Here is a 24347-nt window from a genome sequence, read left to right as displayed (position 1 = left end):
CAGATTTTGTGAAAATAGCCCAGGGCATTTCCTGTTTCGTCACCGAGAGAGCTAATTTGGGTTGATGCTGCGATGTGCAAATGCCATCTAATAACAAGTAAGAGCAGCATTTATTGTATCAAAACATACCGTATTTTTCGCCCTATAGGATGCACTTTTCCCCCTCCAAAATTGAAGGGGAAACGTGTGTACGTCCTATGGGGCGAATGCAGGCTTTTGCTGAAGCCTGGAGAGCGAGAGGGGTCGGTGAGTACCGACCCCTCTCGCTCTCCAGGCTTCAGGAAGCTATCCGCAAGCCTTCCAAGCTTGCTTCTCCCCCCCCCCGCCAGCCCCACAAGCTTGGGGGATAGCGGGGAGGCGGAGCGCCGCCACCCCGCTATTCCCCGACCTGATCTGGGGGCTGGCGGGGGGAGAAGCAAGCTTGCTCCCCCCCCCCGCCAGCCCCACAAGCTCGCGGGATAGCGGGGAGGCGGAGCGCTGCGACCCCGCTATTCCCCGACCTGATCTGGAGGCTGTCCAAGGGAGCCCACAAGCTCGGGGGATAGCGGGGAGGTGGAGCGCTGCCACCCCGCTATTCCCTGACCTGATCTGGGGGCTGGCAGGGGGAGAAGCAAGCTTGCTTCTCTCCATCGCCAGCCCTCAAGCTCGGGGGACAGCGGGGCAAGCCGCTGCCCCACGGAGGCTAGAGAGGCTGTCCCTGAAGGCAGAAGAGGGAGACGGAGCGCTCTGTCTCCCTCTTCTAGCTTGGGGATGGCTGCGCAAACCTGGGGGGAAATAAATTTTTTCCCCTTGATTTCCCCCCCAAAAAACTAGGTGCGTCCTATGGGCCGGTGCGTCCTATAGGGCGAAAAATACGGTATGTACTCAAACTGATATTTTGTATTGTGGTGCAAGTACAGATAACTCGCAATCTACAAGCATTTAACTTGTGCACATTCAGCTTTACATGTTTGGCAATTTTTTAAAATAGAAAAATTAAAGGGAGCAAAAAGGGGGCGGGGGGCTTTGGCAATTCCACCCACCATTGCGCCCAATATGTTTTGACTATTGTTAACGGAGAAATCTGAGGGCTCCCTTGGACAAAAAAACAAGGACACCAGCCAGGAATACCAGAGCAAAACAGCAGCCAGTAGGCTTGGTCTTTATTGAAGACTGTCATGACAGGACTCCCACCACCAGGTGAAACAAAATGGAAGCCCCAAACAAAAGAGCACCCAAACTTTTATTAGTTACTAATCCCCCAAACTACACCCCTAGAACTACATCACAACTACATCATGACTACATCATTGACACATCACAGAAAGCAGGGGTTGAGGGAGGAGTTGTGGAGGTAACCTTAGTGTCTTGTCACCTGGCTGGTTCCTCCTTTCCCCCTCCCCATGAGTCACTTCCAGGAGACAAAGGGGAGCTGGCAGTTTCCTGCCCCCAGAGGGAAGATCTGATCATTGTCCTTTGTTCCAGTCCATGTTGAATCCATTCCCATATGCAAGTCCTTTGTGACCTTGATGGTCTTCTGTCTGGGACCATCAAGGTTGTCATGCCAACTGGGTAGGGCTCCTGTGTATGTGCTGCTTGGTTAAGGGATTATGGCCGTCCTGTATCAAACCATCCTCCTTTGATAGTCCTTCCTTCATGGAGTAAAATAAAAGTGAACCGGTGTAAATCCGACGTATGGTTGATTTACTATGAATTTATAACAGAAATGTCGCGTATGTCCTGTGTGAGTGTGTATGTGTCGTGTTTGTACAAACTGAATGGGGGGGGGGTGTTTCCTGCAACACCATACAGTATACTATTTTGGCTTCACGTCCTATCCCAAGAATGTGACCCATGTAAGCAAAGAGTTGCCTGTACCAGCTTGGGCAGGTTAATAAAATATACACACAAATACAAATCTTTACCAGGCAAATATCAGATGAGGCAGACACATGCATTCTCTCCCAACTTTCTTTTTTTAAAAAAATTAATCAAATTTACTACATTCTCCACAAATACAGTGCCCAGCTTAATTCTGAACCGTTCTATTTTCAGAGTACATTATGGTAGATTGATCCAACAACAACAACAACAACAATAATACTTTTATTATTTACACCCGCCCATCTGGCTGGGTTTCCCCAGCCACAATGGGCTGGCAGAAAGAAATGCCAGTTTTGTTTTGTTTTGTTTTAAGGGTCGAAAACAAAAGCCAGTACGGTAAAAAGTTTTAGTTCTCTCGCCCTACTAAGCTTTCCACGGTGCGGATATCACACAGCTAGCGCGGGCTGGTGTGAAACACACCATACCGTGGGAAGCTGCCCCAACAGGCCAATTCACACGTGCACACACGGTTCAGTTACTACACGACTCGGGGTGGAGACTCGGCCGCTGCTCCTTTTCCACGGGTCTTTTTTTTAAAAATCGCTTTAACTCATAATAAAAATAAAGTGCTAACGCGCACTTTGAACTGCCCCTTCTTGGCACAGCCAGACCCAGTTGCTCCGGCGCCGGAAGCCCCGTGCGTGGTTTCCCCTCCCCGGGAAGCGGAGAGGCGGAGCCGCCTTCCCTCCGTCGGGACTGGGAGCCTGGCTGGCTGGCTGGGAAGAAGGAGAGGCTCGGCCTGGGCGCGCCATGGTGGAAGCCTGGTATATGGACGAGTCGGCGGAGGACCAGCGCCAGGCGCACCGCCGGGAGCCCAACGAGCCCGTCAGCCTGACGCTGCTGCAGCAGCTGGGCGTCTTCTACTGGAAAGTAGGCAGGAGCGGGAGCCATTCCTGGCGCCAGGGCTCGGTTTGGAAAGGGGAGCAGGATCCTCGCGCGGCTGCGTTTCCCTCCCGTCCAGGACGCCGCAGTCGGAGTCCTGCGCACCGCCGCTTGTGCGCTTTGGGTGCAGGTTGCGCGTACGCACACAAACATTCTCCCCCTCAAAGAATTCTGGGGGATGTAGTCCACCCCTCGCAGAGCTGCAGCTCCCAGCCGCTCTTAACGAACTACAGCGCCCAGAATTCTTTGAGGGGAGGAATGTGCTTTAAAGGTGCGCTCTGCTGCAGTTCGGTTTCCAGTCGCCAGAGCTGGGCTCAGAGACTAGGCACTTGCAATGTGGTAGAAGTTTGTTGGACTCCTAGCTGCCATCAGGTCCAGGGATGAGGAGAGATGCATCCGGACCACCTCCAGCCATGGGCATAGCCAGGATTTATTTTAGGGGGCAGGCTTTATGTTTGGGAGGGGTGTGCAGAACCGAGTTATCTGGTATGCAATTGGTCAGTTAGCTAATTAGTATTTTTTATGAGGGCCCATGCCCTCAGCCATGAAGATCACTGGGTGAACTTGGGCCTGTCATGTTCTCATGGTTTAACCCAGGCATAGGTAAACCGGCCCTTCGGATGTTTGGGACTACAATTTCCATCATCCCTACCTAACAGGACCAGTGGTCAGGGATGATGTGAATTGTAGTCCCAAACATCTGGAGGGCCGGAGTTTGCCTATGCCTGGGTTAACCCACCCCACAGGGCTGTTGTGAATATAAAACCGACACAGTCCATATCTGTGCCCCCTCTGAGCTCATGGGAGGGAGGGTGAGAGACAGCTGTAGTTATCATTAATAATAGCATTTTTATTGTTGTTGTTGTTGATAATAACTCTCAAAGGAGTAACTCTGTTAACGTGGTGGTAGCAAGAACAATAGTGAGTTGTGTGGTACTTTAAAGATGTAACATTTATTAATGCATAAGCTTTCCTGGACTAGAATCCACCTTATTTTTGAAATAATGATAATTATAATTTACTACATTTAGATCTTGCTTCTCTTCCAAGGAGCTGAATGCATACATAGTTCCTGCTTGGCAGGGGGTTGGACTAGATGGCCCTTGTGGTCTCTTCCAACTCTATGATTCTATGTTTCTATGTTCTATGTTTCCTCAAATCTCTATTTTATCCCCACAACTTGGTGAGGCTGGTGTGAGGTCAAGAGATTCTGACTGGCTTAAGTTTACCCAGCGAGCTTCATGGCTGAGTGAGGGCTTTTAAACCTGCTTTTCCTGCCTGTGCTCCAGCACTCTGCCCATGACACAGCGCTGCCTCTTCTTCCGATGTATGAATCGCCATCCCCAACAGGTGTGGAGAAAAACAGCCGTAAGCTGCTGTGCCCAGCGGCCATAAAAGTGCAGAATTACAGCCTGTGATAATTGTATGGAAAGCTCCCATGTGCCCAAGTCAAGCACAGCGACTCTTGACCCTCCTGTAAGTGCCAGAAATCCCCATATCACATGCTGGTCACCTGGTCCCTGAACAGTGTTTTTCTACTACACTGGCCACTTGCTTTGTTTCTGCTTAGCTTCAGCAAGGTGGCTGTATGATGTGCCCCCGGACCTTCTACAGTACTCTGTATTTCACATTTGACTACAGATACTAGAGCGTGAAATACAAAAGCAGTGAGTGTGGAAAGCTCCTATTGTTTCCTTTTGAAATATGTGGAGATTGGGGCTGGGGAAAAGGTTAGGCCCTTGCTTCCCTTGTATATTTGAATAGGCAGAGTGTACCGATGCAGACCTCAACTAAAGTGGATTGGGAATATCTTTTGTGCTGTACCACAAATGATTGATTTGCTTAGCTCACAGAACCATAGAATTGTAGAGTCGGAAGGGGCCATGAGGGCCATCTAGTCCAACCCTCTGCATTGCTCAAACCGTTGACCCTGAGATTCATGCCTACCAACTGAGCTATCCCAGAGGTTATAGATGTACATGTAGACAGATGGGCTAGCAAAATATTTTGCAGACTCTTTACCCGGGCATCTTGTTTGCAAAGCAATGGTCATGGAAGTATTTTAAACTAAGTGCTCTACAGTTTATTTTAGAGCAGTGATTATCAAACTTTTTTTAATGGGCCACTTGAAAATTTTGGGGTCTTCGAGGACCACTTTGTTTGTGCGTCTGTGTATGCAAGCTAGAAATCAAAGCACATCCCTTACATTTAAAAAAAATAATCATAGTCTTGACTTTCTAATCTGATGGATGTGCTGTAAGCAAATTTCTCCCCATTATATTATATTATATTATTATATTATATTATATTATATTATATTATATTATATTATATTATATTATATTATATTATATTATATTGTATTATATTATTTATACATACCCCTACCATCTGGCTGGGTTTCCCCAGCCACTCTGAGCGGCTCCCATCAGAATAATAATGATAATGATAAAGTAATAAAAAAATCAAACATTAAAAATTTCCCTAAACTGGGCTGCCTTCAGTTGTCTTCTAAAAGTCAGATAGATTTCCTTGACACCCCAAGGTGAGTGTAATGTTTGTCAGGTCTCAGGACATTATTCAGCATTCACTTTCCATATTTGGACTTGAGGGTGGCAGGGGATGGAAATCTCACCTTGCAACAACAAATAATAAAAAACAATAATAGTATTATTTGTACCCCGCCCATCTGACCGGGTTGCCCCCAGCCATTCTGGGCAGCTCCCAACATATGAAAACATAATAAAACATTAAACATTAAAAAACTTCCCTTATGAAAATCATGGCCCTCAGGCTATGGCTTTATTTGCCTGTTCAATAATCTACCTCTGGTCAAAACATCCTCTGTCTCCATTGTCAGAAGAAGAAAGAAAAAATCAATTGCATGGCCACATACAGCTATTCTTGACCGTTCTCCATCTGTTCCTCATAGCACCTGAGTGGAGTTTGTGGGGGCCAAAAGTGATTTGCAGACCAGAGCTTGAGTACCTCTGCTTTAGGGTTTAGCATAAACCTTTGGGGCTGCTCATTTAACACATATCAGCAAAGGAGTTTGTAGCACTCTTGCTCTAGTTTACATTACAATGTCAGTACAAACCATTGATTATCCTAGACAGGACGGGTGGTGAGTGGGCAGTGTGGACCTCCCACGAGCGCTGCGCTCCTTCCCTCAAGGTGCAACCCATTGCAATTACGGAACAAATACAGTTAAATCAGGACCCGGGCAGTATATTAAACTTGTGAAATAATCAATGAAGACCCCTTGATTCTTGTCAGCATTTAAATTTAATCTCGTTTGTTTGCTGTGTCCCTGCTGCTCCCCCTATCAAGGCTAATTTTGTTGTTTTGGAAAGCTGCTCTGCCAAAGATGGCAGCCTGCCTGGAGGGAAATCCAGGAAGGGAAAGTTGTATAAAACAGCTGAGAGCTCTTCATGGACAGAGGCTTCTTGCTGGTGTAGCAATCTTCCTTCGGGGGAACCCTGCTCTACTGTTGACAGTGGAAGGCCAGCTTTTCAACGATCCCTTTTTGAGGAACAAAAGTGGTTTCAGAAACTCAGAACTTTATTGCCGGTTTCCAGAACAAGAGTAGCCAGTTCTGTCCCCTCCAGAGAATTCTGGATTGTGAATCCCCACCACCTCCAACCATTGGGCATGCTCAAGGTTGTCATCTGACCTAGCCTGATGTTTAACTGAGAGTCAATCACATCATTTGAAAAATAAGACTTTAGAGCCGCCTGGCCCCAAAATGGCAACTAGACATTCCATTTTGGCAACTATAAACTTGGTTTAAGGAGCCATTTGGCTCCTGGCTTCTATATCTTGAGTGTTTTTCACGGGACGTAAGCAGGTAATAGCACGAGGGCTTTATTTCCTCAGTGGGACGCGGGTGGCGATGTGGGTTAAACCACAGAGCCTAGGGTTCGAATCCCCGCGTCGTGGTGAACTCCCGTTGCTCGGTCCCAGCTCCTGCCAACCTAGCAGTTTGAAAGCACAAACTGCAAGTAGATACAGTGGTACCTCGGGTTACATACACTTCAGGTTACACACTCCGTTAACCCAGGTTAAGAACTTTGCTTCAGGATAAGAACAGAAATCAGGCTCTTGCGGTGCGGCGGCAGCAGGAGGCCCCATTAACTAAAGTGGTGCTTCAGGTTAAGAACAGTTTCAGGTTAAGTACGGACCTCCGGAATGAATTAAGTACTTAACCCGAGGTACCACTGTAAATAGGTACCACTCCAGCAGGAAGGTAAACAGCGTTTCCGTGCGCTGCTCTGGTTCTCCAGAAGTGGCTTAGTCATGCTGGCCACATGACCCGGAAGCTGTACGCCAGCTCCCTCGGCCAATAAAGTGAGATGAGCGCCGCAACCCCAGAGTCGGCCACGACTGGACCTAATGGTCAGGGGTCCCTTTACCTTTACCTAGTACAGTCGGAAGACTGACAATTGTGGGAATGTTCAGGGAGGCAGGAGAGGATATATTGCTTATTAATATCCTTCCTAACTTGCACTAGCAAGTTCCTTTACTTAGCAGAGTTTTACATTCACCTTTTAAACACACAGCCCAAACCTTTCCCCGCATGTCCAATCTAGGAAAACAAGGAATATTGTACTTGACTGCTACTTATGTATTACATCCCACAACAACCTGCTCTGCAGAGTCATAAAAGCGTTTTGTACGTAAGGAGCGTTTGGGATGCAGCCGATCGCAATGACTGCCTCGTTTTGAACATTTCTGTCACCAAAACCTTTTTCTTAATTCTGCAGCTGGATGCTGACAACTATGAGACCGATCCTGTCTTAGCAGAGATCCGGAAAGAAAGGAACTACAACTGGATGGATATAATAACGATACACAAAGATAAGCTTCCGAATTACGAAGAGAAGGTATAATACATTCTGTCTCTCGTTTGGGACTTGAAAAGGTTGCAAATGCTGGAACTCGCCACTAGAGTGTGTGCCAGTTTCAGACGTTTTGCGATTCTGCTGTTTGAACACTGGCTGTCTCTTTCCTGAGAACTAAGGCTGAAATCCTAGCCCTGCTTAACCTGAAAATAAGCCAAATTGAATTAAAAAGGGCTGACTTTGGTGTAGACATGGCTGGATTTTGCTCTCCGTCATGCAGTTGTTCTCCCTCCTGCCCTAGTGCATTTCAAAACCTATTATAATAGGAAGATATCTGCTTCCCTTCAGTTGCTGCCTATTATTTTTCTGACAGGGCTCCTGTACCTTCTTAACAGCTGGTGAATTCTGGAGTGCAGACTGGGGAATGAGTTGCACCTGTTTGATTTCTGCCTCCTATGCTGCTGTGAAAAGGCACAGCAAATGTGCTAGAAAAAATGGAGAAAGTTGGCAGCAAGATGGCTGGCTTATGTATGCATGCGAATAACTTCCACCTTTTAACATGCACTTAAGTGAGCATTAGGGACGTGGGTGGTGCTGTGGGTTAAACCGCAGAGCCTAGGACTTGCCGATCAGAAGGTTGGCAGTTCGAATCCCCGCGACGGGGTGAGCTCCCGTTGCTCAGTCCCTGCTCCTGCCAACCTAGCAGTTCGAAAGCACGTCAAAGTGCAAGTAGATAAATAGGTACCGCTCTGGTGGGAAGGTAAACGGTGTTTCCCTGCGCTGCTCTGGTTCACCAGAAGTGGCTTAATCATGCTGGCCACATGACCTGGAAGCTGTACGCCGGCTCCCTTGGCCAGTAAAGTGAGATGAGCACCGCAACCCCAGAGTCGGTCACGACTGGACCTAATGGTCAGGGGTCCCTTTACCTAAGTGAGCATTTGGGAAGTTTTGGTGCCTGCTTTGGATAGAATTGTAGAGTTGGAAGGGACCCTAAGGGTCATATAGTCCAACCCCCTGCAATGCAGGGATATCACACTAAACTTGGGGTGGGGGGTTTCTGGCCCTCCAGATGTTTGGATCAAGCTCCTGCCAGCCCCTTCCAGTGTGGTCAGTGATGATGAGAACTGTAGTCCAGTAATGTTTGGAGGACAGAGGTTCCTCGTTCCCACGCAAAACCGTAGTTTGATGTGATTTTTGCTGCTTATTGGAAACCCCTAGACTACACTCCTCCATCTTACATCTGGCAAAGGCAGGGTGAAGTGAATGGGGTTACAGTATCCAAAGTTAATATAACTTGGCTTATATTCCACCTTTTCTCTAAGGAGCTTAATGTAATGGTTCTCTCCACCCTCTCTGTTCCTCACAGCAGCCTTGTGAGGTAGGACAGGCAAAGAGAAAGCCACTCAGGAACTCCCATTTCATTTAACGTTCATTTCACTTTTAATTTGTATACCGCCTGTCAGGTCTGCCTCTAGGTCCCAGCTCACAGAGGACCAACGCCCAGTGGATATAATATACAAAGTCTTTATTGAAGTTTAGTTTCCATTTCAAAGCTCTGGGCGCGCAGACCCACGTCTCGACGCTAGACCGGCTAAGTCCCCTCTGACTCACTGCTCCTCCCACACCAGTTTAAGATCCTAGCCCGGCTCCACCTCCTACGCTGTTCTTTCCTTCGCTGGGTCCTTCTGCCCTCTGGGGTTTCCTCCTTCCTGGACTCCTCTGACGCTGACCCCCCTTGGTCTTCCCCTTCCTTCCGGCGGGCTTTAGGACCTGGCTCCCTACCCGGGCTCCCTGCTGTGCCGCTCGCCTGTACATTTGAACTTGGCGCGCGCGCCCAGCCGGTAACCTTCCTCCTGACCGTTTCCCCGCTTCCTGATGTGGGCGTGACCAAACCTGACTCCTCTCCTCCCGCTGGTGGTGAGAGCACTGGTCCCGATTCCTGGGACTCCCCCTCCCCACTGCGCTCTGGTGGGGAAGCTGGTCCTGATTTCCAACTGCTGCTCAGGGACTCCCCGCTGGCCCCTTCCTCCTGGGGCTTCCCCCCTGGAACCCCCCTCGCTCTGGCCATCGGCGCTCCCTTCTGTGAGTCCTCCGATTCGCTGGAGAGGCTTGTGGAATAACTCTTTCCACTGTCACTGCCTGCTCCCCCCTCGTACTTCTCCTCCTCACTCTCCATTTGCTCCCCCTCCTGTGTCTCTCCTACTGAACCCCTGACACCGCCTTTCTGTATTACTACACACAAGGCAAGTTTACAAGCCGGAGAAACAACAACATAGGCAGCAAAGATCACACACGTAATATCAATCTGATCCAGTACAAAATACGTCACAACTACTTCAAAATAAACAACTGATATCAAACAAAGCAATATTCAGTTATCCATTAGAAGGTACAGTAATAGTAAACAGTAAAATTAAATATTAGCGAGTAATAATTAAATGGCTTCCACTTATCAATTACAATAAAGAATTACTAAACTATAATCGATAAAAATAATGGTAAGTCACAATGCATAAAATACCACAAAACATAAAAAACCATATAAAACGATCAAATTGAGAAACAAGGACACACGACTATTACTAACTGGGCAAACTTCATTGCCTTGTACGCTTCAGGATTTCGAGCCAGACAGGATTCTTCTATAGGCTTAGATGTTCAGAGTCAGCAGAAGGCAAGACAGACTGAATGCTGCCAAACAAATATATGTTTTCTGCTGTTTTGTGTCTCTCTTGTTCTGTGAACGCTGAGATGAGGAGATACGACCTGAGCACTCTCACCTGGCGGTTTTACCTCCGGAGTGGCCAGGTGAAAAAGGAAGGCAGGGCTCCTGTACCTTTAACAAAGCCATGATTCTGCTGAAGTGAACAGGCTTATTTATATGTTCTGAAATTGCCTCTTCTACACAACTCTTAAAGGTGCAGAAGAGCCTCTTCTCCCTCCCTCCTTCCCTCCCACCACCACCAACCACCCTACTTATCTGGCAGAAGGACGTATGTTAAGCTTCTGAACAATTGGCCACACCGCTTCCTTGGGACATTATAAATGAAAGCAACAAAACTGGCTGGTTCTATTCTAGTAGTCATTATTCAGACTTCTCAGAAAGAGGGAGCTCTTCTGCCTCTCCTTGTCTGGTTGTCAAGGTGATGCATTTTAAGTGCTATGAATATTTTAGTAATTTCGCGACTGGAGTGGAGTCTGAATGCCTACCCAGCTTATTTCTGCCAGGTTCTGCGATCTCCCTGACCCGTAACATGTCTCAAGAGCATTATCAACCTGGCAGCACCGGCTGACGCACCCTCCTGAAAGCTCCAGTGCACTTCAGCTGTTGTCGGCTCACAAAATCATTCCGCCACTAAATTTAGGTTTTTCTCCTCCCCCTCCCTCTTTGCTCCAGAGCTGACTAAGCACTTGAGGAAGCGGGTCAGTTGTGGTGGCACCTTTGGTTTAAAAAAAAAAAAAAGGCTTTTACCGAGGGAGGAGCTGGGAAAGAGAATAATTCATTGGCAATTCCATGCGCTTCAGGTGCACCTAGGTAATTTTACTCGCAGATCCATCATGTAAAGAGTAGCTGAGTTCTGATACAGAGCTGTGGTTTGGACTTTGTGGGACTCTTGAATCACCTCCATCCCAGCCAGCATGGGTTCTGGAGGGCAATAACATCAGCAGAGCCACAGGTCCTCTTGGGGTAGGATTGAGTAGCTGGGCGCTCAGTGAAACTGGCTGACAGGAGGAGATTCAGGACAGGCGAAAGGGCCACCACTTCCTACAAACCACCAGTCATGGATTCCTGAGCTGGATCTACAATGACCTGCTTAACATTATTAGATACAGTAGTACAGTGGTGCCTCGCAAGATGAAATTAATCCGTTCCGTGAGGCTCTTCGTATAGCGGTTTTTTCGTCTTGCGAAGCAAGCCCATTGACATCTTAGCGGATTAGCGCTATTAGCGGTTTAGCGGCTTTTAGCGGATCAGCTGATAAGCGGCTTATCAGCGGATCAGCTGATAAGCAGTTTAGCGGCTTAGGAAAAGGGGGGGGAAAAGGGGAAAAAACTCGCAGGAACTCGCAAGACATTTCGTCTTGCGAAGCAAGCCCATAGGGAAATTCGTTTTGCGAAGCGCCTCCAAGACGGAAAACCCTTTCGTCTAGCGGGTTTTCCGTCTTGCGAGGCGTTCGTCTTGCGGGGCACCACTGTACCTTGGTTCTCGAACAGAATGCGTTCCGGGGGTCCGTTCGACTTGAAAACCAAGGTGTGGCTTCTGATTGGCTGCAGAAGCGTCCTGCAGCCAATCAGAAGCTGCACAGGATGTTCGGCTTCTGAAAATGGTTCAAAAAACGGAACACTCACTTCTGGGTTTCGATCATTTGTTCGGGAGCCAAGGCATTTGAGATCCAAGGTATGACTGTATATCGTTCTAAAACGTCACAGGGCATACTTGTAAAATAGAGCATTTTTTTAAACCCGCCCCCCCGTCAAAAATGGCTATCTGCCTACTGCTGGTTGCTCTGCAGCACCCTTGGGTATCACATTTTAACAACGCATTACAAACATTATAAGTAGGATTCCATGTGTCCATAATGCTTAGCAAAACCCTTCCTTAACATTAAAAACCACGTTTATTTATTTCTATTCTGACATCTTTATTGAAAGTTAAAAAGTACATAGTTATGTGTGCACTAAACATGGTGAGACATAAATGAAAGGGAGAAAAAGAAAAGGAGAAACATCACCCATGTAGAAGGGAAAGTAAAGGGAGAGGAGGCAAATAAAACCTAAAACTCTATACTGTAACAAAGTTGTTATTGTACTTCACCAGATCTTAACCTATTACAGTATTTTTAAGAATGGATTCCAAATATCGTTGAATTTCGTCCATGGCAAGTCTGCGTTTATCTGCAAGTTCTTCATATGTTGTGAGTTTGTAGAAGTCTTCAATCCAGTTGTAGAAGGGAGACACATTTTTATTTTCCTAATTCGTCAGTATCAGTCTTTTTGCAATGGTAAGGGCCCGGAGAGTCGACTCGTATTGTCCTTTTATAAGGTTCCATGCGCTGGGCATATCTTTCAAAACGATATTTTGCTCTGTAAATGTGAGGTTGTTCCATACAGTCCCTGTTGATGGTTTCAGTTACCTTCTGCCAAAAATCTTTCAATATAGGACAGTGAAAAAACATGTGTTTTAGAGAAGCATTATTCCTATTAAAAACTGTGAGTGTAGATTTGTCCCTGGTAGCCTTGGGCAACCTGGCGCCCTTGAGGAACATGACTGATGGGAATTGTAGTCAACGCTAACAATCATCCAGGTGTGTTTGGGATTGGCATGGGTCCAGTTGTGACCATGTGGAGATTTCTGGGTGCCAGGTTAGTGATTTGACACCTCCACCTGACTGCCCCCTCCAGCCTTCTTAAGCAGCTAAGCAGAAGAGCTTGTTTCTTGCATTTATCTCCCACCTTTCTCTCCAAGGAGGACCTGGTTTGCCCCCATCCTCAGTTAAGGATTAAGAGGCTGCGATTGGCCCAAGGTCACCCTGTGAGCTTCATGACTGAGTGGGGATTCGAACCCTGATCTCCCAGGTCCTAGTCCAACGCTCTCACCACTACACCACACTGGCTTCCTAGAGTACTTCTGCTATACGGCAGCTATATAAATTCAGCAAGTAACTAAATATGGGGAAAGCGGAATGTCACTTAGAGAAGGACGTGAAATAATTTCCTTGAAGCTTGAATTTGTTTTATTCTGGATTGTTTTATTTGATGTTTTAATGTGTTGTGAACCACTTTGAGACTCTTCCCCCCCCCCATTAAAATATAAAGCAGAATAGAAATGATGATGCTGATATACAAAATCTGCTCTGGACAATAGATCCAGTGTGATTAGTATCTACATGGTGCTTAGAGAATAACTTGCGCCTAAATATTAGTAAGACAAGGGAGATGGTGTTGGACTTGCAGAGGAAGAGAGGGGAACCTGCCCCGTTGTATATCAGGTAGGGGGCTGTGTGGAGAGAGTCTCCTTTAAATTCCTGGGAGTTTACCTTAGTGAGGACCTCACTTGGAAAATCAACGTGGTGGTCAGAAAGGCCCAACAGAGACTCCGTTTCCTCAGGGTCTTGCGAAAGAATAATGTTAAACAACAACTGATGAACTCCTTTTACCGGTCCACAATAGAAACTGTCCTTTCATATTGTATCACAGTGTGGTATGCTGGCCTGACAGCCATGGACAGAAAGTCTCTACAGAGGGTGGTGAATACAGCACATGATATCATGGGCTGTCCCTTGAGTCCGCTAGATGACATCGCAAGGGATCGTTCCTGAGGAGAGCGAGAAAAATTCTCAGGGATGACTCACACCCCGGCCATCACCTCTTTAATCTTCTACCCTTGGGCAGGAGATACAGAAGTATAATCAGCTGTACCAACAGGCTAAAAAATAGCTTCTATCCATGGGCTGTTAGGCTGTTGAATGAAAAATAACATAGCGAAATTGACTTGCGAGGTGGTGTGTTGTTTGATAAGAGATTTGAGTGGTTTTTTGGGGGGGGAGGCTCATTGTACACAGGTTGTACAATGACAGTAAAGGTATTATTATTATTATTATTATTATTATTATTATTATTATTATTATTTTCTCAGACTAAATCTGGAATAAGGACTATGGGTTTCAATTGGGAAGTTCCTCAAAAGAGCGATCTGCAATATGAGATTAATGATTCTGCCCTGCCTTGCAAGGTTGCTGTTAGAGAACGCTGGTAAAGAGCTTGAAGAGCGCTCAAAGGGCTCTCCTTTCAGTGCCAAATATTGCATTATTGAGAGGGGCTCTGGGTTTCCTGGTGTAACATCTTGCAATCTTTACATGCTTTGCTGCTTGTAATAAGATTCGCGAAATGGAAAGCTGTTTCCTTCTCTCTTCCCTTCCCCCTTCCCAGATAAAAATATTTTATGAAGAGCACTTACACCTGGATGATGAGATTCGCTACATCCTGGAAGGAAGTGGGTATTTTGACGTTCGCGATAAAGACGACAAATGGATCCGGATTGCCATGGAAAAGGGAGACATGATCACGCTTCCTGCTGGCATCTATCACCGATTTACGCTGGATGAATCTGTATGAAATTACTTCCCCCCCCACCCCACCCATAAACATCTACACAGAGTTGACAGAATTGTCTGCAGCTGTAGAACAGCATATTAATAACAAAACTCTTGAGACCTGCAGTGTAATCTGCTAAATTAAAAAATGTGTGGGTGGGATAATGAGGGAAGAACAGGCAATGGGTACAAAATCAGAGCCTGTGACCACTTTTATTTGTTTTTCTATTTTTTTTTTAAAAAATGAATTTAGGGCTGCATCTCAACAGTGGGAACTGGGGCTGCATCAGTGCCAGATTTAGAGCGTTGTGAGTGGTTCCCATGAATAGGGTGCTGAGCTGAGCAGGGCTCAAAATTGAGAAGATCCTTAATTGAGACGATCCATTTGGGGGAGCAAAATACTGGCCTCACACAGGGCGTTATATTAGAAAGATGACCATCTCTGGCTGCAAACATACAGATATACCATACAGTTAAAGCATGCCATTTCCCCCAGGGAATTAAGGGTACTGAGAATTGTAGCTCTGTGAGGGGTAAACTACAGTTTACCAGAATTCATTTTTATGTGTGTGTGTATGGGGGGGGGGGGGAGATGTGCTTTACACGCCTGGTGTGAACACAACCTGTGTTTTGCCATATTAAACCTGTGGAGTAGGGTGGGGAGAGTCACTTGAAATTCATTGAAGGGATTCCTCCCCCTCCCCTAATTTTTATCATCACCACCACAACCACCATAATCTCCAAGGAACTCAAGGTACATAGCTGTTCCTCAACAACAATTCTGTGAGGTTGGCTTGGCTGAGAGACTGTGACTGGCCCAAGGGCACCCAATGAGCTTCAGGGCTGAGCGAGGATCTTGACCCCGGACTTGCAGGCCTGGGTACGAGACTCTTCACCACCACACCACACGGGCTCTGCAATGTCTTGCTCTCTGTGCAACTCTGGTGAGGATCCCTCACTGCTTTCTTGAGAGGGGTTTTCAGGGGTTCGTGGTGAAGGGGACAGAAGGACCACTTGTACGAATTGCCTTCTTCTCAGCGGACCACGCCCTGGCTCCATTTCTCCTCATCTAAAATTGCCTGCATTTATTAGTATAGAAAAAACAGCTTTTAAAAACGCTTCTCCCCACAGATTTTCCCGCCCCCAGTAATCCAGCAGTCCTACTTTTGTTGATAGTACTGACCAGTGCTTTTCCTTTCCCTAAAAAAATGTTTAGGGGGTGCTCTCATTTTCCTACTCATTGAAATACCGCTCTTCAATGAGGCCAAACTTAGATTCACAAATGTTTAGGGGTATGTGTTCCCCTGTGTCCCCCCCAGAAAAAAGCACTGGTACTGACTGGAAGTCATACGTTTCTGCACCTTGTAGGTAATCAAAGCATGGCAGCTTCAACCTCAGTTCGGTCATAAAGCCCACCTGTCTTCCAAGCTGCCATTCCCAACTCTCTGGGATTAGAAATCAATTCCTCAAGGTTCAGGCAGGGATAGTATTTAGAGCACATGCGCTTTCTCTGCTCTGCACGGCTCCTGCTACCTTTGCAGTTAAATGGAGCACTCGTGTCTTCGGCCTTGTCACAAAATCCATCTTTAGTAAGGGATTGGTGTTGCCATAGCAACTATGCAGTGGAGCCTTGGGAGATCTGCTTTGCTCGTCCTGTTCTCTGGCTTGTTGTGAGGGATGTATAAAGCATTCGATATAGAAAGTTTAAGGTCGCTGTCTTGCTACGGGTCTGAGGCCTCTGGCCGGCTCTTAGAATGAGCTCTGCGATCTATTGGTTTCCCTCTGCGTAGGAAAACAGGTGCAGGCCCTGACAGAGTGACAATATCCCGACCCCCAAATTTTGTTGAATGTGCTTTGTCGAATCCAGAAGTTTTGCCTTGCTGTTAATATCGCTGGAAAGATTAGGTGGCAGTCATCCAAGTTTTGCTCAGAGTAGGCCTGTTAAAGTTAACGTACTTGAGTTAGGCCTGTTCATTTCAAAGGGTCTACTCTGAGTAAGGGCGCTTCAGTGTTGAAAAACAAAGCAAAACATGCAGTGTTAACTGCAGAGATGTTGCTGTGCATCAGCAACAGAAACTGGAGTCAGACGTCTTATGTGTAAATTTTAAAAATGAGGAACGAGCAAAGAGATTTCTCTTCTTACCCCTCCAACCTGCATGTATTGAATTATAAACGTTAATCATACTGATTTCATGTAGGCTAGCATTGCAATAACTTCTGTGTGTGCCCCAAGCCTTGTTCAGAGTTGGTTTTGCATTGAGCAGTACTCATTTTTGTTTTTTATAAAGAGCCAAAATTCACCTTGAGAAACTGTTCCAAACACAGAGCTAATATGAAGGGGGGGAGGGGAAAGCATTAAATGCTAAATTTTGGTGTGTCAGGCTGTTCCAAAAGGGGCTCCCCCTTTTGTGACTTGTTTGTGATCTCTTTTCCATGATGGGTTTCTGGCTGTTTTTGCCTTAGAGCAGGGACAAGGCGAAGCGATTTCACTTTACAGTGTCTGCTCTTTGCAAAATGTGAATATTGCAAGGAATCCAAACACAACTAGGCTATGGGGATTGGGGAATGGATATTTCAAATAAAGTAGCCGGCGTTTCTCCAAAGCTGGCTGTTCCCCAACCCTTCAGTTGGACTCGAGCCCTGTACTTTGAACCCCACTCCTTTCAGGGTTTTCATTCTTGTTTTTCAGAAGTAAACCATGTTAAGTGTGAACTTTCTGTGTTTCTGTTCCCAGAATTATGTGAAGGCAATGAGGCTGTTTGTCGGAGAACCTGTGTGGACAGCGTACAACAGGCCTGCGGATCATTTTCCTGCTCGAGTACAGTACCAGCAATCTCTGGTGCAAGCAGCACAATAAACCAGTGGGAAGGTTCAAGACTCAGTTTCCCACAACTTCTGCACAATGGAAATAGCAAAATGGCCTTTTTAATGCCGCCCGCTTATTAATGAGACGTTGGTTTCCTGCAGCTCTAATGTAGGGGAAGCAAATAGAGGGGAATGTTTGTTCTGTTCTTCCTCAATCAATTGTTGGATGGAAGATGATTACCTTTCCTTTTCTTAAAAGTGGGAGAGATCTTTTTGAGCAGATCTGGAGGTTGCATTTAACTTCGACTAGTTATTCCAAGGATCTCTCTGCTGCTCACGTAGTTAAATAATTCAGTTACACCTGAAGATTCATATAGTGTAGCTTTTCCAACTTTGTGAGGGCACCAAGCTGAGGAAGGCTGATGACAAGGCAATATAAATGCTTACCTGATCTTGTTTTGCTTTTCAGTACAGTACAGATTTATTCAGTTGAGGATAAGTTGATTTTTTTCTTTTTAAAAATACAAATTCAAAACTGTTTGAATACTTTTTCAGTTAATCCAGTTCTGTGCTCATGCAAAGAGAGGGGAATTCACTTTGTACAAACACTGCTTTAGCAACAAATATTTGGGCAGAAACTATGAATAGCAACCTTATAACGCTGCCTTATCCAGTAGCCTGAGGATTTCGTTGTTTTTAACAATCAAGCAGTACATAAATTTTATGAAATAAATAACTTAATAGAACTACTGTGTCTCATAAATGAGTCAGGACAAACCAAGTTCCCTGTGTCTGGCTTCCTTAACTGTCTAAGCATTTGGATAAACAGAGTTCTTTTCCGCCTTGGGTGCAATCCAACAAAACCTGTTATGCATATTGAAGTCAGGTTATAGCAGCAAGTCATTGAAATACATCTCTGGTCAATAGGTTATATCTGGCAGTACAAGAATGTTGCCCTTATCCCCTGAATGCTCCCAAACACTTTCTGGAGGAATGAGAGATCTGCAGTAGCAGTGGGGGTGGGGTGAGGGACCTACAGTGGGGAAAGTCAGATGGAAGGAGTTTGCACAAGCCCTTGTGGGGTGGGAGGCAAGAGGAACTGGAACTCTCTCTGCAATTGTGCTACGCAGGGTATGCCCCAACAGCTGCACAGATTTGGTACCAGAACTAAGGTAACCACATTTTCTGCCGTTCAGCAGTGCATGGGGTATTGCTGGAAAATCAGAACACTGTGTCTTGTTTTAATATTTATGCAGATGACAAAAAAAAATATGTTACAGTTGAGCACTTCAGGGGTGCAGTCCCCAACATATTTCCTCCCAAATATTATTCATATTGCAGCCCTCTGCTTGGTTCGAAAACAGCAAAGTGGCCAGGATTCAAGTCTGGGGTGCATGATAACCTTTGGATCAGTGTTGTCTTCACTGAGCGATTCCTTCCGGACAGGGAGCTCACGATCGTGATTTTGTCTGCCATTCCCCCCACGTCTCATTAGCTTCACTGCTGATATTTCAGGTTGCTCATCTCTGTGTCAGGCATGTGTGGGCGTCGAGGGCAGCCGTGTTGTAGGACTGAGGCTTTCTAGCCTGTCGTGCCATTTGCTCACTGGAGAGAGGCGCTTCCTTCCTTTCTTGTTTAACCCCGGCACTAATTAGCTGACTAGTTCAAGGCAGGGTTAGGTCGTCGGTGGCGCGTCAGCCGCAGGAAGTTCCCAGCAGAGCCCCCGCGGGCTGTTGTGCCGGCGGAAAAATACATGGCCACAGGCAGCAAGAGCCAGATGCCTGGACTCGAGTGGAATGCTGAAACCGAGAGGAGCTAAAGACTGTGAGAGGAGCAGGGCTGGGTTGCGGCAAGGACCCATCTGGCCTAGCATTCTGTCTGCTTCAGCAACCAGCTACAGCCTACTGGAAAATATACATTGGTGGGTGTTGTGTGGATGAATAAATATGTGTGGATGAGAGAGAGTAGCCTTGACAACCGTTTCCCACAGACACATGGGAGGGACCTGATGAGGAACGGTTGAAGGAGCTGGGTATGTTTAGCCTGGGAAAGAGGAGGCAGAGAGACAATAGCCATCTTCAGATATCTAAAGGGCTGTCACACGGAGGATGGAGCAAGCTGGTTTGGGTTGGAGGTGTTTACTGGGCTGTTTTTGTTTTTTAATTATGTATTTTGCATTTTTATACAGTGGTACCTCGGGTTAAGTACTTAATTCGTTCCGGAGGTCTGTTCTTAACCTGAAACTGTTCTTAACCTGAAGCACCACTTTAGCTAATGGGACCTCCTGCTGCTGCTGCTCTGACAGAGGACGATTTCTGTTCTCATCCTGAAGCAAAGTTCCTATTTCTGGATTAGCCGAGTCTGTAACCTGAAGCGTATGCAACCCGAGGTACCACTATATTGTGATTTTTTGCCATAGGGTTTTGGATTAGCATTGGCCGAGTACTACAAAGAGCAGGGAACAAAAACGTTTGTGCAGCTTCTCCGAGTTCAGACGTGTGTAGGTCAGGAAAGTGTGGGGCTTCAAGAAGTGGGGGAACATTATTTATTTTTTAATGGCTTGACATTCTCCTTCAGAGGGCTGTGCCCCATAGTGGACCAGCCTCCGCTGTGTCGAATGTCCTTTGAAATCGTGGTGTGGCTCTCCCTTGTGTATCTCTGAAGGTGTGAAGGGGAAGGGAAGGGGCTGTTATTTAGGATTGAGAGTCAAAGAGAAGAAAAAACACCAGGTGGAGGCAAGAAGGTCCCTTTGCGGAAATGCACCCTGGTGTGTTTGCTCCCAAGGGAACCTTCAGGTGAAACCATCCCTAAGTTTGCAAGCGACTGTAAGCAGGAGCAGGCTTGGTGTGGCCCGCTCACATCTACAGAAACAGCTGCTGGCTGAATCCCTGAGAGAAACATCTGAAGAGACAATATTTCCACATAGTCTTAAAAGGGTTCAAGTTGGTGTGGAAGCCTGCACGTGTTGAGACCTTGTCTCTCTGTAGGGGTGCGTGTGAGAGGCAGTGGAGAGGGGCCATTGGTTGGACCCTGCTTGCCTGGGACTGAGAAACGAAAAGGGTGAAAGATTGGTTTGAGGCAAGAAGGCTCCTTGCAGACTTGGGCCCTGGCATGTTCACTCCAGTTGCCCCTTTGTAATCTGGGTTTGCAGCTGCTGGGAAGGATATGGGGTCTCCTCTCCCTCTGTAGCTCAGCGGTACCTCACCTGTTCAGCTGGCTTAATGGCAAAACAATTCTCCAGAGCCTTTATTTGCAAGGAAACATGTCCCCCCCCCCCAGGAAGGCCATTTGGAAGTCATTCCTCCAATAATGAGGAAATGTGTGATGAGCACAGACATACCTAAATAAGAGAAGCTGGCCTGTGTTTTTGCCCGCTTCCCTCAGTGGGCGAATCCTTACGCTGCAGCTGACATACGATCTTGCCTCTGCAGCTTCCAACATATATAAAAGCATATAAAACATTACACATTAAAAAGCTTCCCAATACAGTGGTACCTCAGTTTTCAAACGTCTCAGAAGTTGAACATTTCGGTTTTCGAACGCTGAAAACCCGGAAGTAAATGCTTCCATTTTCAAACACACCTTAGGAAGCGAATGGCTTCCACTGAGTGTTTCTCAGTTTTATATCAGATATATCTGGTATATCAGATATACCAGATAGTGACAGAGGATGAAAGGGAGGACAAGCACCCCGGCAGCAGGGTCATGTAAGAGGACTCTATGTCCCAGCCCATAGTTTCCTATCCACTGAAAGATACAAAGGAATTTATATGTGGTATGGATCTGCTCCTATCACATTTCAGCTTCACCAACAGGGCCGGCCCTACCATTAGATAGTGAAGGTGTGAGGAACTTTTGGCCCTCCGGATGTTGGTGGACTATAGCTCCCATAATCCCTAGCACCAGAGACCCAGGTTCAGATCTTGACTCAACTGTGAAGCCGACTGGGTGACCTCAGGTTGGTCATTTGCTTAAGCCTAACTTGCTACTTCACAGGGTAGATATAATTTTCTCAAATTTGCAGACTACCCTTTGCGCCTCTGTTTTCGAATGTTTTGGAGGTCGAACAGTCTTCCAGAATGGATTACGTTTGAAAACTGAGGTACCACTGTACATAGCTGCCTTCAATTGTCTTTTCAAGGTTATACAATTAAACAGCCAGCAATTTATTATACTTTTGTTTTGGTTTTGCTTTTTAAATAAAAACATAGCCCTTGTGACGTTTGAACACCTCCAGGAAGGAGAAGGAATCTGCGATTGTGATGTTGCAGTGTTGTAAACAAAAATTGCCCTTTTCCCTTATGGGGTATCCAAGAGCCCTTACGTAGGTTCCCTATTGGTAGGAGAAAATAACAGGCCTACCAGAGAATATTGAGAAGCAAAGCAGCTAGTAAGCTTGTTCTTTATTGATCTGTTGTAACAGGGTCCTCACTCACCACACGAAGGAGGGAGGAGGAACCCAGAACAATGGCGCGCAAAGCCTTATACAGTGGTGCCCCGCAAGACGGAAAACCCACTAGACGAAAGGGTTTTCCCTTTTGGAGGTGCTTCACAAAACGAATTTCCTATGGGCTTGCTTTGCAAGACGAAAATGTCTTGCGAGTTCCTGCGGGTTTCCCCCCCCTTTTTTCCACCTTTTTCTAAGCCGCTTATCCGCTAAGCCGATAAGCAGCTAAAAGCCGCTATACCGCTAATAGTGCTAATCCGCTAAGCTGTCAATGGGCTTGCTTCGCAAGACGAAAAAACCGCTAGACGAAGAGACTCGCGGAACGGATTCTTTTCATCTTGCGAGGCACCACTGTATGGACTTTTGAAATTGCCACCCTGTAGATCAAGACCACCCCCAGTTACATCATACCAACATCACAGAAAAGGCGGTCTAAAACAGAAATTTGAATGTTGTTTTTCCTGTTTGCCAGGTTATCTGATTGCCTTTCCTAATAGTCTGTCACCCATTAAAATGCTGATTCCTGAGACAATGGGAAGGCTCCCTGACCACCCCCACCTCCTTGCAGGGAAAACATTTGGTCAGTTTGGGAATCAAAATGGTTTCAGGTCGGTCTTCCTGTGCTGATCTATGTACGTACTCGGTTGGTACACTTATGAACATTACCATATATCTAAGACCATAAAATTCCTATCACATCAGCCACCATTTCAGTTTCCCCCAGCACTGCAGCTCCATGGTAGGAAAAAGCTGCACTGGTTGAATTTCTGCCTGCCATGCAGCTGTTAAAAGGTCTAGGAGCTGCAAGAGGAAGGGGAAGGCTGAAAGGGGACCAGTGGTAACCGTGCTGTAGCTTAATGCTTCTGCCTTCGTCGCTCACACCTCCAACCATCTCCCTTACAGAGTACAGCTCCATCTCTCTCCTTTTCTCTCCCCTGTTCTCCTTCCTTCCTACTTCATTTGCTTTGGGGTGGGTGGGTATAATAATATATGAACATGATGAATAGCCCTTTAGCAAAACGGAGAGCACTTGAGGACCTTGGGAAATCTAGACTGCTGACTAGCTTGAAGAGGTAATGATTTGTACTCTTAATTAGGGAAGGGGAGAGGGCTGTTTACTTTTGTTTGACAGCCACTGTGTCTGCCTGCACTCAATCAGGGAGCAGCTTGAAACCCCCAGGACTTTTCTCTCGTTCCTTTTTAAATTTCGGAATTAAAAATTTAGCATTCGTGAAAGGGCTGGTTCCTGCTAGGACACTAAGGGGGAGGTCTGGTGCCAGTTGTCTCCAGATCCTGTCTGCTAAGGTTCTGTTGTTCCGGCCCTGGGCACACCCAGCACAGACCAACATAAACCCACTCCTGGATAACATAAACCTGCTCCCAGATATGAAAATAACAAGGTCTTACCTGAGACTGTGAGGTGGACATCAGCCTGTTTGGGTGATGAGAGCATTCAACTACAGTGGCACCTTGGGTTAAGTACTTAATTCGTTCTGGAGGTCCGTACTTAACCTGAAACTGTTCTCAACCTGAAGCACCACTTTAGCTAATGGGGCCTCCTGTGCTGCTGCGCCGCCAGAGCACGATTTCTGTTCTCATCCTGAAGCAAAGTTCTTAACCTGAAGCACTATTTCTAGGTTAGCGGAGTCTGTAACCTGAAGCGTATGAAACCTGAAGCATATGTAACCCGAGGTACCACTGTATATTTTTACACGGCACAGTGACAAATAAAGGTCTCTGTCTTATGTATTAGGTTTGAAAACAATATCTTTAGTTGGGGGTTTTTTGGTAGTGCTTTTTTTAAAAAAAAAATTTAGCTGTTTATGTGATATGTTTGTAAACTGCCTTGACTCATGCAAAAAGGACAATTCATAAATTAATAAAGTAAATAGATAGGGTAGATATTTAATTACTTATTTTATTTATATTCTGCCTTTCTTTCAGTGCAGGACTCAAGGCTGTTCACAGCATGAAATAAAATGAATGCAGCTAAAACACACACAATCAGTATAAATACTTTTTTAAAAAAGAAAGGAACACTATTAATAGCAACCACCACCAAAAGCATTTAAAAGTACAAAAAAGGGTGGGGGAGAAAATATACAACACCCACTCTCAGAAGTCTCAGCCACAACAACCAGCTAGTGGCAAACTCTCCAAACAGAAAAAGGTATTTGCCTGCAGTTTGGGGTTGTTATTAAAAGAACAGCATCAACATAGCATTTGGTTGCATTTCCCCATTCTGCTTGTGTGGTATGGGATATGTTTCTTCCATCCATGCGCAGCACATAAAGGTTGTTTTAAGGTTCTTTTCAAAATTCGGTTTTTTATTGAGTTTCATTCTGTTCAGAACTTAAAAGCTCCCCTTCCCCAGTATCATCCGCACATTCACATGAATGCATATGCATATTAAGG

At 46.1% G+C, this 24347-nt stretch overlaps 1 protein-coding gene across 1 annotated transcript; it reads left to right on the top strand.

Annotated features, from left to right (window-relative positions):
* Positions 1-2526: 2526 nt before the first annotated feature.
* Positions 2527-18231, top strand: ADI1 (acireductone dioxygenase 1). The gene is made up of 4 exons (XM_081857512.1): positions 2527-2733; positions 7509-7628; positions 14517-14696; positions 17415-18231. The coding sequence occupies exons 1-4, from the start codon at positions 2614-2616 to the stop codon at positions 17535-17537; spliced, it is 543 nt and encodes a 180-aa protein (XP_081713638.1). The 5' UTR covers positions 2527-2613; the 3' UTR covers positions 17538-18231.
* Positions 18232-24347: the final 6116 nt, after the last annotated feature.

The sequence above is a fragment of the Podarcis erhardii genome, assembly GCF_964252035.2.
Source record: "Podarcis erhardii genome assembly, chromosome: 3".
In the NCBI taxonomy this organism is placed as follows: domain Eukaryota; kingdom Metazoa; phylum Chordata; class Lepidosauria; order Squamata; family Lacertidae; genus Podarcis; species Podarcis erhardii.
The sequence above is the reverse complement of the archived record's forward strand: the minus strand, read 5'-3'. Positions and strand labels throughout refer to the sequence as shown.